Source organism: Cotesia glomerata, linkage group LG2 (genome assembly GCF_020080835.1).
Source record: "Cotesia glomerata isolate CgM1 linkage group LG2, MPM_Cglom_v2.3, whole genome shotgun sequence".
NCBI lineage: Eukaryota > Metazoa > Arthropoda > Insecta > Hymenoptera > Braconidae > Cotesia > Cotesia glomerata.
Window position 1 is genome coordinate 17840374 of NC_058159.1, and position 17898 is coordinate 17858271.

Consider the following 17898-nt stretch of genomic DNA (forward strand, 5'->3'; position numbering starts at 1 on the left):
AGAAGAAATCGCACCCGATATCATTAATGAAAATATTAAAGAGTACAGGGCCAAGGTGGGAACCCTGAGGTACCCCTGATTTGACTTGGTATTCTTCTGAGAGGTGACCATCGATCTTGACTTGGAGATGCCTATCAGCTAAATAAGATTTAAGCCAGTTCAATGCCATACCACCAACACCATGATCAGCAAGTTTCTTTATGAGAATACCATGATTAACTCTATCGAAAGCTTTACTGAAATCAGTATAGATAGAGTGGATCTGTTCACCGTTGTCCAATGCTTCAAGTATGTAATTCACATAGAGAAATAGATTTTTGGATGTAGATCTACCTCCAACGAAACCATGTTGCTTTGTGGTGATGATTTCTTTGAAAAAAGAGATTAGTTGAGGAAGAACAAGCTTCTCAAAAAGTTTAGCCAGGGCAGATTGGATACAGATAGGCTTATAGTTTGAGATGTCCGATTTGGATCCAGCTTTGTGAATTGGAGTTATGTACGAGAGCTTCCACTCCGAAGGGAATATACCTAGCTGAAGAGAGACATCGTAAATGTGCGTAAGTGGCTCACAGAGTCCCGAAGCAAAATTTTTTAAAAAGTAATTTGGTAATCCATCCGGGCCAGCCCCTTTGTTGGGGTTTAAGGCAAGGAGTTGTTTGTAGACTCTGTCGTAGCTTACTTAAAAAACACTTAACGTGTTATTCCAATTATTTGACGGCTGGTCAAAGGTTGGAACCTGTTGTGAGTCTATAGCATAGGTACTAGCGAAGTACGAAGCGAACAGGTTGCTGATGTCCGTGCCAGTGTCTGCATGCAGATCGTTCCAGATCATATTGCTTGGTATATCACTATTACAACGTTTTTTATTTTTTAAGAACTTCCAGAATTCCTTACAATCAGTCGTGATCGAATTCTCAACCCGTTCGACGTAGTTCTTGTAGCAATCAGCACTCGACTTTTTGCACGAACGTCTTAGTTCTTTAAATTTGAGATAATCACGGCGGGAACCCAGAGTCTTGTATTGGGCGTGAGTTTTCCTTTTGTGCCTTATCATGCGTTTCAGATCATTGGAAAACCAACAAGGAAAGTCGTTGGCTGCTATCCTGTAGGTTGGAACAAATTGCGAAACACCATCCTGGATAATTCTGTAGAATATGTTAATTTTATCGTTGATTGAGGTGGCTGAGTAAATCTCAAACCAATGAATTGTTGTTAAATATTGTTTTTTGTTATAAAGAATTGATTGTTTAATAAAATTTATTAGTATTTGGTAGAAAATAAAATTAATTTGTTATAAAAGAGACCCAAAAATCATTTGTTTGATAATTTTAACCTTTATATTTATGTATTTGTACTTTTTGTGAGTTACGTATGGAGTAAATAAGAAAAAAAAAAATTAAAATCTCAAATTAACAGAATTCAATTGATTTTACAAAAAAAAAACAATATCAATATAAAATATGATTTTTTTTTGCAATTTTATTGGAAAATATTTGAAATTTTTGATTGGTGTTATTTTTGATTGCAAATATCTTTGAAACGGTTGATCTGAGGAACTTTGACCTTCAAACGTTTTTTGTAGAGCGTGAAATTTCCTATAAGACCTCTCTCTGGGATATTGCGTAAACAAGCCATTCCGAAGTAATTAAAATTCAAAAATAAAAAAAAAGTTTTCTCGTGTTATTTAAATAGAAAAATTACAAATGAATTGAGGCAAACCTTAATATTAATATTAAGGGCTCTAATAGGCGCCAAAATTTTTGTTTTTAAATGTACTTTCAACTTTTCAACACCATTAAAAAAAAAAAATTTTTTTTTTTTTTAAACACCCTAATGTAAACAATAAGCCAGTGTAGCGCCACTTTCTTATAAGTCATCGATGAGCTAACCAGGCTTCCGTAGAAACTCGCTATACCGGTCGCGCTACGAAAATATGAAAAAAAGCGAGGTTCTGTGCTGCCTGGCCAGAAAATATGCGTAGCGCGCATGCGCCAGAGCAAGCCACAAAAGTTGTTCTTTCTGGAGTAAATTGCGTCCCGAAAGAGCGTACTTTCGGCTAGGTAAGCAAGAAAAGAAGCATTGATAACACGTCATCAGTACAATAATTGTTAACTTTATATTTGAATCTACAGTATATGCTTAAGCTAACAAAATATCGACGACTATAAGTAACTAAAACCTTCTCAAGAGCTTCCTGTAATTTATAGTATCAGTTCGAAATTTATTGGTTTAGTATAGTAGTTATTCCTAAAAATAGGTGTCTTCTAGGGTTATACAACTTAGCCGGTTGAGCCGGGTGAAAGAGTTTGCTAAGTAATTAGCTAACTGATCAACTTAGTTAATTTGATCGGTTAACTAAATTAACTTAGCTAATTAGCTAACGGCTATACGGCTACTTTTTTTTTTAGCTATTTTATAACATCTTATTCACGGGCAAGTTCAAAAAATATTATTGTTTTTTTTTTTATTTTAAAAAAAAGCTAATTTAGTTAACTGGTTAAATTAGCTAGGCTGATCAGTTAGTTCGATAATTAACTTAGCTAACTTTTTAGCCGGATTAACCGGATAAATTGTACAGCTCTAGTTTCTTCACTTATCAGTATAGATTTGAGTCAAATGAAGTTACAGTAAAAGCTCTTACTTAAAGGTTACCCAGGTTGTCTTTCTCGCTCTTATTAGTGTTTTATGAGAAATTGAGACAGAACTACGGTAACTTTTAACAGCTTTCACTGTATCTTGTATAGATGAAGAATAAGTTGTTTGAATTTTTTTCCAAGAAATAATAAAACTTATGTTATTACTCTTAAAATTATTATTCTTTTATTATATACAATTATTGTAATTTATAAATATTTACTTTTACAATTCATATGGTTAATTAAAAAAAAATAAAATTACCACACATTTTATATTCATGCAAATCATCAATTATTATATCTTTATCGTTCTCATAAACATGTTAGAAAAAAAAAAAGATAAAAAACAAAGTATTTTGTTTTATAGAGTATTTTCAGAATTACAAAAAATTACTTATACTAGGCATATTCCAGGATCGATTTTTAAATGAAACTATTGAAAATTAATGGAAGTATAAAATCATTAGAAAAAAAAAAAAAAAAAAAAAAAATAGCAATATTGAAAAAAATCGTAGTTTTTTTTAATGTTTTATAGACGCAAATTAAAAAGAAATAATTATTAATATTCTAGCATCGAATTTATAATTAATAATAATATATAATAAAAGTTTTTAATTATTAAAAATGAAACATCTCGCACTTGATTAATAAAATAAACAAATAAATACAGTATTTGGATAGTGGCACACTTTAAATATCGACATCCATTGTAAAGTCAGCTGTTTTATTTGAAATATTTTTGAACTGTTGTAAATTCCTGAGCAAATCCTGAAAATTAATATATCTGATTATATACCCCTGCTACACTAAAATTAAGAGAAAAACTATTCATAATAGTAGTTTTTTTCAACTTTGACGATTTAATTGGAATAGCAAATAACAGCAAACATTAATATGTTGAATTTTTGACAATAATTCATAATTAAGTTATTTAATATACTAACCGTAGATATTGAAGCTTATTAAAAAATCTAAAATTTTAAATAACTATTGAAAAAATTTTAACTCGGAAAAAAATGGAAATTAAGAGAATTAAAAAAAAACAATTTTTCTTACGTTGCACTAAAAAAAAAAAAATATAAGTGAGAGAGAGAGAAAAGTTATCATTATTTGTCTGGTTTTCGAAAATCGGGAATTTTAAAACTTATTAAATTCAAAAATAATTTGAAAAATTGAAATTATTGATTGACATTTACTCACTTTAATAATGTTAACTTTGATTTAATTGAAAATCATTATTATCATTTAAAATCTATGATCAATACATATTTGTGTTTTATTTTAGATTCTTCTAACAAACAATTAAAAATAAAAACTAAGATTTTTGAAATTTTACTTAATAAAATAAAAAGCAGATTTAAAAAATGACATACCTTTGGCAGTGATTTTCGATCATATGTGTGATCATACGTACTAACACATCTACTAAATTGTACGTAAATGTCGCAAAGCTCTTCTATAGAAAGTTTACTAGTTACGTCCACGGTATATTTCCACATACTTTCAAGTTTAGCTTTGTCAATCATTACGACATCCATTTCTTTTAGTTTGGTTTGTTCATGATCACAGTCGACCGTTAAACTAGCATTTCCTAATTTTTCATTTGAAGAAAATACGTTTGGCTCGCCATTTTCTATTGATACTTGTTCATTTACGGGGGATACTTCTACATCAACTGATGATTGTTCTATCGTAACTTCACAATTCGCATTATTTTTGACTTCTCTTATAGTCTCATTTAATGAATCATTTTCAGATTCTGTGTTATCGTATAATGGCGTGTCGCCATTCAATACTCGATTGGCTACAAACTCTTGGAATTTTTCTAAATCGACGTTTCGAATTCCATTATTAGATAATACTGAACAAGGCTTTTCATTTGACTCTGCAGGATTATCATCAAACATAATTTTTTTCTTTTTTGTAACTTTTTTAACGTATCCCCGCGCCCAAGCTGGAATTTTTCGTTTTCTAGAGCTTACTTTTCGACCATTAATCACCACTGATCCACTCGGGCTCAACATTTCTTTTTTAACATTTTTTTCATTTATAATAAAGCTTTCATTTTTTACCGACTCATTATCTGCGATTTTTGGTACCATTCGACTTTTTGATATTTCTCTACATTTATCTTCAAAGTCAGAATCTAGTTCAGCTTTTATAAGAGCGTATGCATGATCTCGTAATGAACACGCTCGATGACGAATAAGTTTATCAGCTGGATCTCTGTGAAAAATAAATAGGACGAAAAAACGTTAAAAATTTATTTTATTTAAGTAAAGCATTTTTTTTTAAATATGACGAGGCATAAAATAAAAAAAAATTATTAATTCAAATTTGATTTATGCTTCGTTTAAATAGTTAATAGTAAAAGTTGTTAGGAATCGGAATAACTATAACGACTACCTCTTTAAAATTCCAAAAGAAGACTTATCAAGCAAGCTAAAGGGAAAACATACGAACTTGTCAGTACAGTAAAATAATTTACTTTGAATATATCTAAAACGATCACTATCACGACTTTCCCTTTTTTCTTTATAATATATAAAAATTAATCTTAAGTTGTCTTTTATTTTGATTATTATTATTATTTCTAAATTAATTAAATGAGATAAAATATTTCACCTATCAGGATTATATTCAAGCGCGTTTTTGCAAATCAAATCAATGTCATCAAGAAAATCACGGGCGCATAAATAGCAATGCATGTCGATTTTCGTCATCATAGTCTCTAAATCCATTGGTTGTTTTATTATAGCATTATAATCTGGTACCTCTTCTATATCCACTGGTTTCGTAAACATGAAAAATCTGTCAAAACAATTAATACATTTACATCATGTTAAAGGTATATTACATGATCAATTAAAAAAAATACTTACTGTCTATTTCGTGCCAATTTAGCACAAATTTCCCTAAGAAAGATTCTTAATTCTCGTAAAGAAACTTCCTCTTTTTCGTATAAGATTTTTTTCTCGCCTTCAGTCAACTTCTTTGGTTCGGGTTCAGGTGCTAGAGGTAATTCTTCAAGTTTTTGAACCTTATTATCAATCAAAATAGGTGGCTGAACACATTTTTCTGTAAATATTGGTTTAAAAAATTCCGATCTTTGTTCAACAGTAGGGTTTTTAATTGCATAAACTTCTCCACGAGATCGACTGAAAAGATTTTTTATTTGAGGAACTAAATCGGAATATGGAACATCACTTGTTGCAAGAATAAGAATCGGGAGACTTGGATCTAGGGTAGTAATACGACACATAAAAACTGCTTTGACAGTTTCTGGTAATAGTTGCCACCATTGATCAATGGAATGGATATAAATTATTGAAGGTATTTTTCTAGAAGCTTCATTAAATACTTGAACACAAATTTCTTCTGGGGTTTTTGCACTTTCTGCAAATAAAGTACTAACATCTAGGGGCTGAACGAAAACGTGCTCCATACGATAAAGTAAAGCTTGAGTCAACTTAGGACTTTGACCATATGACATACTATCACAGGTGACCAACATTCTTGGATGATGTAAACCTTTAGCAAGTTTTATTTTGGCCAGAGTTGAGTTAATACCTTGTGGAAAAATTACTTTGACAACATTAATTAAATCTTCAAGAGCATTACCAAGAAGAGGAATAAGAAATGATTGAAGTTTTCTGCTAACACTCGGAGCAATTCTGTGTGTAGATGGCACTAAAATTGATGCCGCTTCAATAAAATCTTGCTGTTTAATTTCAACTCGCTGTGGATCTAAAAGTAGGCGATTACTAGTCAAATAAATCTGAGGATAGGTTCTTCTTAGACCTTGTAACACTGCTTCTGTACAAAGAGCTCGTAAATCTGACCCGCAATAGCCTGTTGTCATTTCTGCCAATAATTCCAGTAGCCCATCGGAAGGTGGATTTTTCCATTGACCAACATGAATTTTCAAAATTTCTAACCTTTCTTTCATTGCAGGTAAAGGGAAAAACAATTCTCGATCGAATCTTCCAGGTCTTCTTAAAGCTGGATCGATTGCATCGATACGATTAGTCGCACCTATGACGACAACTTCACCTCGATCACTTAAACCATCCATAAGTGCAAGCAATGTCGACACAATACTTGCATGAATTTGGTCTTGTTTAGTGCTTCTAACAGGTGCAAGACCATCAATCTCATCAAAAAAAATTATGGATGGTTTCATCTGTTGAGCCTGTTCAAAGAGAAGACGAAGCTGTCTTTCTGATTCACCAACCCATTTAGATAAACAATCTGCACCTTTTCGCATAAAAAATGTGACTTTTCTATTTCCTTGTTGACTGAATTCATTTGCTAAAGCTCGAGCAATAAGAGTTTTTCCAGTTCCCGGTGGACCGTAAAAAAGAACTCCTTTAGGCGGTGTAATATGAAATCTATCAAAGACATTTGAATACATCATAGGAAATACAACCATTTCTTTAAGACAATGAACGTGTGATTCTAAACCACCAACATCACTAAACCGAATATTAGTATCTAACGTAATAGGGCTTATATCCGCTTTTTTATCTGTAGGACAACCTTGTGGTAAAGCATTTTGTCTTACTTTTTTACACTTTTTTTTATCATATCGTTGCGGTTCAGAATCACTAGAATCATTTGAACTAGAACTTTTGCTTCTATGCTTACGTCGTCTCATGGAGTTACTGAGAACTGTTCTTAGTGCTCTAATAGAACGTCTAACGGGTTCGACATTTGCTTGAAATCTATCTACCGTTGGTTTTTTTTTACGAAGACTGTACTTTCGGGGTCCAGGTGAATCAGATGATTCACTTAAATCGCTCTCTTCTGATAATTTTTTATTACGCTCTAATTGTCTTTGGGATGCTCTTCTCGTTCTTTTAATTCGGGTATACATATCTTCAAAACCAATGTCATTATCAGAGTTTCCATTTTCTACTTGCTTATCGCTTTCATGAGAACTATCTTCATTGACACTATTTGAGGAAACTTTGTTTGTTTCATCTTTTTCCAACATACCACATAATCTAGTTATTGGACCTTCCCTTGATCTAATAGGACCATCGGATTTTTGTGGTTCTAATTCTTTTTCATTATCAATTGAAACTATTATTTTATTTCGGTTTCCGCTTTTATATTTCACATCCTTATCATTAGTTTTTCGATCTGGCCGATCTTTAAGTTGACGAAGATCTATTTCATCAATATCTTGATCAGTATTTTTACGAATTTCTCTCTCTCGATCTCTATCGACTCTGGTTCGAAGTTCTCTATTAGTAAGATCTACTCTGTTTCTAATGTGTCGTGTATTTTTTGTAGGGTGATGATTTTCTCTAGATTTTAAAGGCATACGCTCTCGAATATCTCGTGGCCTACTAGGTGATTCTTCTGCCATTTCTTTGTCTGATGAAGATACATGTTGCTGAAACATTGGGTATCCTTTTAAAGTCTGAGTCCCTGTAACATAAATAAAATAAGTTGAATAATTAGTACCTAAAATACCTTCAATCGAAAAATCTTACCTAAAATCCAACTAGTATTCAAATTGTCATAAGTTTGCATTCTATTTCGAGTACTTCTTCGAACACTTAAATTATTTCTGGTGATAAGAGAGTTATTACTAGAATGTGATCGCAATGTACGAGCATTTTTAGATCTTCGTACATTATTACGAAGAGTAGAATTGTGAGAACTAAAAATATCTTCATCAGTATCTATGGAATCCATAGCTATATCGTCGTCTGACATTTTTGATATAAATTAAATTTAGTAAACTTCCGATAAATGTATTATATAAATTTGAAATTAAATTAAATACACACGAAAATTATAATAATTATAGACGTAGAAATTATTGTATCAGATGTAACTTTCATATAAATACGATTTTTACACATACATGTGAATCAAATAATTTTCGAGTAGTAAAGACTTAATCATTCACGGTTTGATTTTTGACGTTTATAAATTATATCATTAATAACACAATATAATTCAATTCTTCTTGATTTACCTTCGTTATACCACTAAATTGCAAAATTAATTCGAAACATGAAGTTCGTGATAAAATCATCCCAAGTGTAAAATAAGGTGGTACAAGCATAATACAAATATGCAAAGCTAAATTAATTTTAATTATTAAGTTTTCTTATGAAGCACTGTATTGATTTCACTATCACAATTTTTTAATCAAGTTTGATGTTTAACATAATAATAAATGAATAATTATTAGCAACAACAATGCTTGCACTATGCTAAGAAACGACTCTCACAAATAAACATTAAGGTGTTTATTGATGGCTGTTATGAACGAAATCAGCGAATAGCTCAGCCTTAATTAAAACAAGACTCTCAAAATCAAGAAATTAAGTATTGTCAGTTGGCGTTTAAGGTGCAGTCACATGGTTGCTTTTCAATCACCGAGTATAGTATAACACTGCATTCGATACTTCTAGTCGCATACAGGTGACACTACCTGTCAGGGGGGGCTAATTTTAAACATCATGTATTAATGATATTTACTGTAAACAATCGACAATCATTTCAAATCTTTTTTTCTAATCAGACATCTAATCGATTTTTGTTTTGCGGTTTCATTTAACACATACAGTCGGCGACATGTATTTCTCCCGTACACGATAACAAATGTCCACGAAAATATCTCTATGTAAAGAACTCTATGTTAGATATTTCTATGGAATATCTTTTCTAGCGGAAAATTTTTATGGGAAAAAATTTGTCTATATGACAATAATTATATGCAAAAATAAGTCTATGTACAAATAAATCTATTCGAAATCAAGTCCGTGAAAAAATATTTCAGTTTTAAAATAAATCCATGCGTCAACATCTCTATGTAAAATAAGTATATGTAAATTTACAAATTTACTATAGTATCTGTCATAAAGTTGCATGCACTGCATTAACTGTGAGTGAGTGTTGAAGCGCTGGAGTTTTGAAATTAAAATTTAATTAAATGTTTTTTATTTTTCAAATTCATAAATCTTTGATAAAAAGAAAAAAAAAAAAAATAAGTGCAGTAATTTATCATGAAATTTCTCTATCATTTTATTTTCAAATTAATCAATTTTATACGATTAAAAATCTCTGTCAACTAAATTGGATCAACATTATTTGATTTTGATCGGATTATCGGCGATCTACGTGGTTTTCTAAGGTTAAGAGCTGATTACTTTTTGAAATTGATCGTTAAAGCAATTTAAAAGTTATTCCAAAAAAACATTTGAAAAAAATTTATTTCGTAGTTTTTTGGAGATTTCTCAAAATCTACCGGTCCAATTTGGTTTGAAATTATAGGAAATCTAAGTTTGATAGATCTATTTAAAACGCCACTAGTTTGGTTCCAATCGGTCAATCCGTTCTAAAGTAATAAGCAGTTTACACACACACACACACACACATCATCGCGAAAACATTCGGGGATGCTTCCTATGACCTCAAAACGTCAACATCCGTTGGAAACTCGATTTTCGAAAAACAAGGTAAAACGAATAACTTCCCAACTTTTGAAAATTTTCAATTTTCTTAGTGGGAAATTAAAAAACATTTTTCAAAACGATTTTTCTCGGATCAATCAACCAATCAACTGGTACGACATGCAGTATTTAACTACGTTTTTTGTGAAGTAATTCACTATAGTAAATAATTATAATTATTTATTTGTAAAAATTATTAAAAATAGATCACATCGAATCGGTTAAGCAGTTCAAAACTTACAAGAGGGTTAAATACATTTGAATATGTACAATTAACCCACATCATATAAACATACGGTAGTCTGCATAAAAATAATAAGAACATTTTACGATAGGATGTATCCTATTTATAAAAACGTTATATTTAATAATAATAATAATAATAAAAGTAATGATGATGATAATAATAATAAATTGTAGTATGGAACAGTCACAAATGCGGCCTGCCGCTATGATAAATAGAGTATCAAGGAAGAGGAAAGCAGAATTACCACCAACACCAGAGTATTTTTTTGAATTAAAAGATACCATCATAAGATATAAAAAAAACTTCATGTCTTTTTCGTGGATGTATTGAAGCAGAAGATGGATCTACGGCAGTAATACTTTGCAATGAAGAGCTTTTCGGGCAAATCGGTGAAGTCGAAGAAATCCACGTCCAACAAACTTATGAGGTAGATTTTAATAAGAAATTTTCAAAGCGACTGACCCTATTTATTTATTTCAAGCTTACAATTTGAAACGTTTCTAGAGTCAACAGAAATTTTTTAAAATTTTCTGTTTATTAGAATTATTAATTAAAAGAATAAATTCAATTATTTTACACGTGTAATACAACTTTAAAAAATATTGAAAAAAATTTTTTTAATGTCAACACTACAAATGTATTTACTCGATTCAAGAGAAAAATTCTTGAACCAAGAAAATAACTTTGAAGATTTCTATCTTCTTAATCAAAGTGAAAAATTTTTAAATTAAGTTAAATTTACCTAAACTGAAAAAATGTTGTAGAAGTTCAGAGCCCAGATTAAAAAGAAATGATTTCATATGACTAATTTATATATCCTTTAAAAAATGTTTAAAACATTTTAAATCATATTTTTTATAAACGTTTAACATGTTAAATCGTTTTTAATTATTTTTTAAATAAACAATAATTATCTTTGCTACCGATAATAACAAATTTTTTTTTTATTTTAAAGTGTGTTCCTGATAAGCCACTCATGGAGCAGACATTAATTCTGCATTTAAGGCGAAATAATATTGTAAGTTTTCAAAAATTTATTAATGAAAAAATATTGCTAGTGACTTGTAATTTTCGTTTAAGGGTTTACCAAGTATCTTCGTCTTATGTGATTCAACAATTGAATCACTGTATACGGAAATTTTCAAAGTAATTAGTTTCCGTATTCCAGCCATGAAGAACAATTTAAAAAATATCATATGTGATTACGATCCCGCATTATATTCTGCAATTGAAGAATCTTTTAGTGACGTGACACTCAAAGGATGCTGGTTTAACTACATTAGGGTATGCATCATTAATTTGGAGTTTAGAAAAAAAAATTACGAAAATAGACATGTTAATATTGATATAAACATCTGAATTTTTAAGAATATTTTTTCTTCTCGCAATAAAGATTATTACAGAAATAAGTCTTGAAACGGGGATCCACCGCTCTCTTGGTCGCCTCTTAATTTATTTAAGGCGCCACTGGATTTTTCCCACAGTATCCAGAAACTGGCCCAGAACAAGGAGTGAAAACTCAGGGTCGGAGAGATTGTCAGGAAGGATACAGAAATTATAGGCAGAAATTCATTTTTACAATTCATTTTATTTATCCAACCCTTAATACAAAATCAAAACCCCTTACAAAATATCAAATTACTTATTCCCGACGATATCCTCTTATGGAGCGTCCTATCGCGGTTCCTATCATAGTATCTATTCCCGAACAGTACCCTCATATGGAGCGTCTATACCGCGGTTTCTAGCTTACTACCGTTGTACCCCAAATCCGGCGTCTATACAACGGCTTCTAAGTGTGCCCAGGAAGCAGAGGAGGATACCATGAATCCCTAGGCTACACTGCAATATTATTTATCCACACACACCCACAATATTTATTTAAAATACTTATGCCTATTGCACCCCCGACCCGGGCGTCTATGCAAAGGACTCTAAGTGTGCCCAGGAAGCAGAGGAGGATACCATGAATCCCTAGGCAACACTACAATACTTAACACTAACCCACCCCCATTATTATTTCCAAACCCACTAATTATTACTCCGGATTCTACAAATTTATTTTCCAAAATCAAACGAAATCCGACTCGATGCCTGGATCCATTTATCCCTTCAACAAATTACAAAACCCGAGTTCCTAATTTATTTCTACAATTCCTAATCTTAATTTCTAAATTAAAATCACTAACTAATTTAATGTCGTGGTCTTAATAATACAACAATTAAATATTTAATACCAAGAGGTCTTCGTATCTTGTATTAATAGATTAAAATCCATTGACAGAGGTCTTAATAATCTGCCAACAACGTGTTGGTTACTTCCGAGATTTTACCAAACTTAATTCTACTGAATTTACTTAATTTAATTTATAAGCTGTTGTGTTAAATTACTCGGCTTTGTCTAATTTATTTTACTAGAATTTATTAATTAATTTTCCAAGTTATTTTAATTCATTTTACCAGAATCTATTAGTTTATTTTATTTTAATCCGAACTTATGGAATTATTTATTTTGTCCAAATTATTTTATTTAATTCATTTTATTTATTTAAGATCTTAGCTTTCAATGACTAAAATTTTATCAATTAATTTCATGTAATTTATTTTTACTAAGCTGTTTGGCTTGTCCTTCAATAATCGAGTTTTATTTTCTCTACGTTGTTTTATTTTACGTTCTATTGTGTTGCATGAAAAACTTAGCATTTATTTTATTTTATTTGAGGATTATATTCTGCCTAGCAACACAGTACGATTTTAGTCTCGACTTTGAATGTCCTCTACTCAGCGCTTCGCGCGGGACAAGATGGCTGACGCTCTCGCTCGGTCTGGCGTCTCTGTCGCAAGTTTTTGGTGTAATTTTTTCTCTGACGAATTTTTACAAGTTTTATTTTCTACTTTTAATTAACAAATTTACACGAACAATTTTCTAGCAATTTTGACTGATTCTAAATTTATTGCAAATAATTTTATTTTAAACAATTAAATTTTATTATAAATTATTTTCCCGAATTTAATAAATTTTACTTCAAATGATTTTTACTAAAGTTCCTCTAAAACATTTTACTGATTTTATTTTAAGCAATTAATTAAATAAATCCGACCAACTCGATTATCAACGACAATTAATTTTACATGGCACCAAAGTCATAAATTGACCAACCGAAATTATTCCTGGTAAAACCAATTCAAGCTCTGCCTACGTAGTTAACTAACAAATCCGAAATAATTCCTGGTTTTGTTAATTAATTATTTAGTAATTATTTTTGACTTGCTTTTAACTTTAGTCTAATTTTTATTCTGGACTTTTCTTAATTTCATTCTGAATTTTATTTTTAATAAATTCTTACTAACCTCCTAAAGAATATTCTAAACAATATTTTAAATAATTCTTTAAATAATATCCCAAATAATATTCCAAGTAAATTCTAATAAATCAATTTCAATATAATAATTAAGTAAATTCTACGACGCAATACTTAAACTAATGATTGTGACCGAACGCGAAATGGCGGTGACCTTCAGCCGACTTCAATGCCTGGCTGATGCCGCACCACCGAGAGATTATTGGGACATTTTATTTGTACCTGGAGTTTTTCTTTTACGACGCTAACGAACTCCCTCGAAGAGCTACAACTCCTTGTCGTCGTCACTGGTACAAATCCCTCCTCGGTGGAAAATTCTGCTTGGCAGCGAGACCTCGGTCACCGTCACTCGTTTCTCCGAATATTTTATGAATCTGCTCGATGATGTTTTTACTAAATATGCGTGTCCGTACGGTTTGGCGACTCGGTCACAATGACTCTTCTCAGCTTTGTCGGTGCTTTTCTTTCTTCGCTCCGTCTTCCCCACTCACTCTCCGCGCCGGCGCTTCCCTCTTGGGGACTTACTCACTAACTTACAGCTAGAGGCGCGAGTACTTCGGAGCACAGCGCTCTGGGGAATCAGTCGATAATTAACTCACGCGGATCGGAAACCTTCTCTGGGTAAAGAAGGCCCCGTGTACTCCGTTACAGTCTTAAAAAATTAAAAAATCAGAAAAACGTGCACTTTTGGATTTTCTAAACTTTAAATTCTATTTTTCAAATTGTAATTTTTTTTAAACATGCAAAAAACTCCCTAGGGTAAAGGTTCCAAATATTAACCAGTTTAGATAAAATGAACATAAATAGATTATTTGTTGATTTATTGGAAGAGTTTATAGGCTGAAACAAGTGTTATGCTATTTTTTATCGTTATTACTTACAAATTATAATTTCGAAATAATTATTAATTGTTATGTATTATGATATAATATTATCTTTGATACTCAAAATGAAATCAATGCTCGAAGCCCATACTATTATCAGGTATATTGGATAACTCACACCACTAATTGTTGACCAGATTATTATTTCAATTATTAACATCGCTTCTGTAAGAAAAATGATTGATAATTAATCAAATTCTTATGATTAATTTTCACAATTTTTTGAAATTTGAACAAATTTATCTTTTTTTAATATAACAACTGTATATCTTTGTGTGCAAACGCAAATTTTTATTTGAAGTATTATTAAAAATTGATAATTAGGTATTGAATATAAATTTAAATCCGTAGATTTTTTTAAATCAAGTTTTTATGCCGCCGATCAATATTTGGTTCCTTTATATATATATATATATATATATATATATATATATATATATATATATATATATATATATATATATATGTATATATTCGATAAATTTATAGTAGACATCGTTCACAACGGTATCCGATGCTGACTGACAAACCACTCGGTAAAAACGAACTTTATACGGTGAAACGACCGTGAAACAACCGTCGATCGACCGTGCTTTCACCGTGTCGCCGAAACCGCCAGAGAGGTAATCGGATTTCTGTGTAATCGGAATTATATCCAATAAAATTTCTAGGCAATCGGATTCCAAGCAGGGAAGGGCACGTAAAATACTTAACGTATTATACTTAGTTTTATACATGTATAATACACGTAAATTACCGGTTGGGTTTCTTACGTGACGTATTTTACGTTAGGTATTTCAACACCATCTGCCGAACTTTTGATGAACTTAAATTAGTAAATAAATAAATATAAACTAAAAATTTATCATTATTAACCTAATATTTAATTAAATTGAAGTTTTTACATTAATAATTCATAGAATTATAATATCATAAAGAAAAAAATATGCAAAGAGGAGGTCGACCGAAGCACAGTTTTTGGGAAGAAGGAGGATTTCAGCGTATTCGTGAAAACGGAAAACAAGTTGCATCATGTGTAAAGTGTAAAAAAATAATGAATAATACCGCTGAACAACGATTGAAGAGTCACAGGTAAATTTAATCTTAGTCTCAATTTTTTCTATTCTCTATGATTTAAAATTATTAAACTATAAATTTATTTTATAGGAAGTCGCGTATTTGGGAAAACTCTGATTCAATTTCTGAATCTGAAGATAACTGTAATATAACATTGTCTACAAAACGAAGAAATCTTTAAGTAACTTTTTTTATAGTAATAATTTCATTTGATCTAATTCAAGATCTTTATTTTAAAAAATTTTTTAAAATATTACGGCCTGCATATGAAGTCCCTAGTGAAGTTAAGTTATCGACAACTTTACTTGAAAAAGCTCACGATAAATTTACTGATCGTAAACTAAACTTGAAGGAGAAAAAAGGAACATTATTATTTTGTAAAAATGTTGCTCAAACAAGTGGCTTAGAGATTATTGCTATAACAAGAACTGGAAATGATACATTATTTCTAAAGTCTTGGATCTTGGGAGAAGAACGTGATTATATAAGTAATTATTTGCAAATGATTAACGAGTCAAGCTCGATCGCACTTAAAAAGTATTATATATCAGTGTATGCTGTGATATCATTTATAAACATACCAAAAAATAATCGTATTCTTGATTCCACATCAGCATCGCAACTTCCATCGGAATCTATATTTATGTGGCACTTTGATTGTCATTTAGAAACTGTCGATACACTTATGCAGCAATTCACGATGATTCTTTAGAAATCAAAATTAATCGTCTGTTAAACGCTATAAAAAGTACTGATGTTGAAAAAAAATTAGTAAAACGAGGTGGAGATACTCTATCAGCTGTCAAACAAGATGCTCAGTTTTTATACTATTCCAAATTATCGGTATGTCTTAATAATTTACCTCTCCTACGTCAAATTCTTGGTGGATTGGGAAACTTTAACCGAGAAACGACATTGAACATATTCGATGATGTATTTGAGAATAATTTAAAAGAATCTGTATCAGTATTCGATTTTCTTTCAAAATTTATAACTAGAAATAGTGGAAATGATTTTAATATTGCTGACGCCATCGAGGATTGGTTTAAATTAAGATTACTGATAAAAAATGATTATTTTTTAGACATCATTGACAATGAATTAAAAAAAATCATTACTCCCCGGGCGTTGACGGCAAATTTTTTGCATCCATTATATAGAGGTAGTTATTTCATGAAAATTAGTAAATATAGTAATATAGTTTATGAATTTTTGATTGATGAACTAGATGATACAGGATTGTAGGAATTAGAGTGTTTTAAAAATTCTAAAGGTTTATTTGCAAAGTTAATTACTAAAACTACCTTTTCAAAAACTTTTTGGAGTATATAGCTTCAGAACAAAATCCAAATCTTAGTATGTTTGCTCAATCATTATTAAAAATACCAGCATGTACGATAAAATTTAATCAGTATGACTTAGGTAAAAACTTACCAGAAAAATTAGTACCTAAGTTCACTGATGTTTTTTATAATCTTAAATTTATGAATGCTAATTTGTTAATTAACAAAGAATATATTATATAAATTTTCAATCATTAAATATATTATACAGATATAGGAATTATTATTAAACAATTAGATTGTTATATTGAATGTTTGTTTCAACCTATGAAAGACCTGTAATTTTAAATCATAATTAGTATATTTACATCTTATAAACTTGTAAATAGCAATTTAATTATTTATATTTATCTGTGATCAATTAAAACAACTTATCTAAGGATTTTATTATATACAAGATATCTTATAAGCAAATTTTAATTGTTACTTAAAAAATGAAAATCTGTGATCAAAGTAACTTATTATTATTATTATTTTACTGTGGTAAATTAAAAAAGTTACTCTATTTATTAAATTAGCTGATAAACAAATTTTAATTATTTTTTTAAAAATGATCAAAAATTTGATAAATAAATAATTTGAGTTCTTACTAATTTCTGTGATATTAGATTAATTTATTGATCTTAGTTTATGATCAAATTAAAACAAATTCTAAACGTTATGTAACAATAATATTAAGAACAAATATGTAAGAATAATCAATAAATACCAATTTAAATATGGTAATTATTTACGTATGTATTTGATTTGTTTTTATTATAAAAATTTTCATAGAAAGTGGAAATAAACTTTGTCTTCTGGATACATAAGATATTTTACGAATTCGGCATTTCATCAACTTTTACTGATATTATTTCTATAATTAAGAAATCAT

At 30.1% G+C, this 17898-nt stretch overlaps 1 protein-coding gene and 2 long non-coding RNA genes across 6 annotated transcripts; 2 read left to right on the top strand and 1 right to left on the bottom strand.

Moving 5' to 3' along the window:
* Positions 1 to 3212: 3212 nt before the first annotated feature.
* LOC123258716 (ATPase family AAA domain-containing protein 2-like) lies at positions 3213 to 8987 on the bottom strand. 3 transcript variants are annotated; one of them, XM_044718896.1, is made up of 6 exons: positions 8629 to 8987; positions 5519 to 8072; positions 5262 to 5447; positions 5043 to 5078; positions 4010 to 4862; positions 3213 to 3404 (listed from the first exon to the last, which is right to left on the bottom strand). In XM_044718896.1, the coding sequence occupies exons 2-6, from the start codon at positions 8044 to 8046 to the stop codon at positions 3327 to 3329; spliced, it is 3681 nt and encodes a 1226-aa protein (XP_044574831.1). In that variant the 5' UTR covers positions 8047 to 8072; positions 8629 to 8987; the 3' UTR covers positions 3213 to 3326. The 3 variants fall into 3 exon arrangements, with proteins under 3 accessions (XP_044574831.1, XP_044574828.1, XP_044574830.1); XM_044718893.1 differs by having other exon boundaries at positions 8138 to 8987; XM_044718895.1 differs by lacking the exon at positions 5043 to 5078 and having other exon boundaries at positions 3214 to 3404; positions 8138 to 8985.
* Positions 8988 to 9633: 646 nt separating this feature from the next.
* On the top strand, positions 9634 to 11726 carry LOC123258717. Of its 2 annotated transcripts, none has more exons than XR_006508126.1 (4): positions 9634 to 9792; positions 10532 to 10785; positions 11314 to 11376; positions 11439 to 11726. It is a non-coding gene; the product is annotated as an uncharacterized LOC123258717 (long non-coding RNA). The 2 variants fall into 2 exon arrangements; XR_006508125.1 differs by lacking the exon at positions 9634 to 9792 and adding an exon at positions 10087 to 10117 and having other exon boundaries at positions 11439 to 11725.
* Positions 11727 to 15475: 3749 nt separating this feature from the next.
* On the top strand, positions 15476 to 17178 carry LOC123259295. The gene is made up of 2 exons (XR_006508207.1): positions 15476 to 15696; positions 15772 to 17178. It is a non-coding gene; the product is annotated as an uncharacterized LOC123259295 (long non-coding RNA).
* The last annotated feature ends 720 nt before the right edge of the window (positions 17179 to 17898 follow it).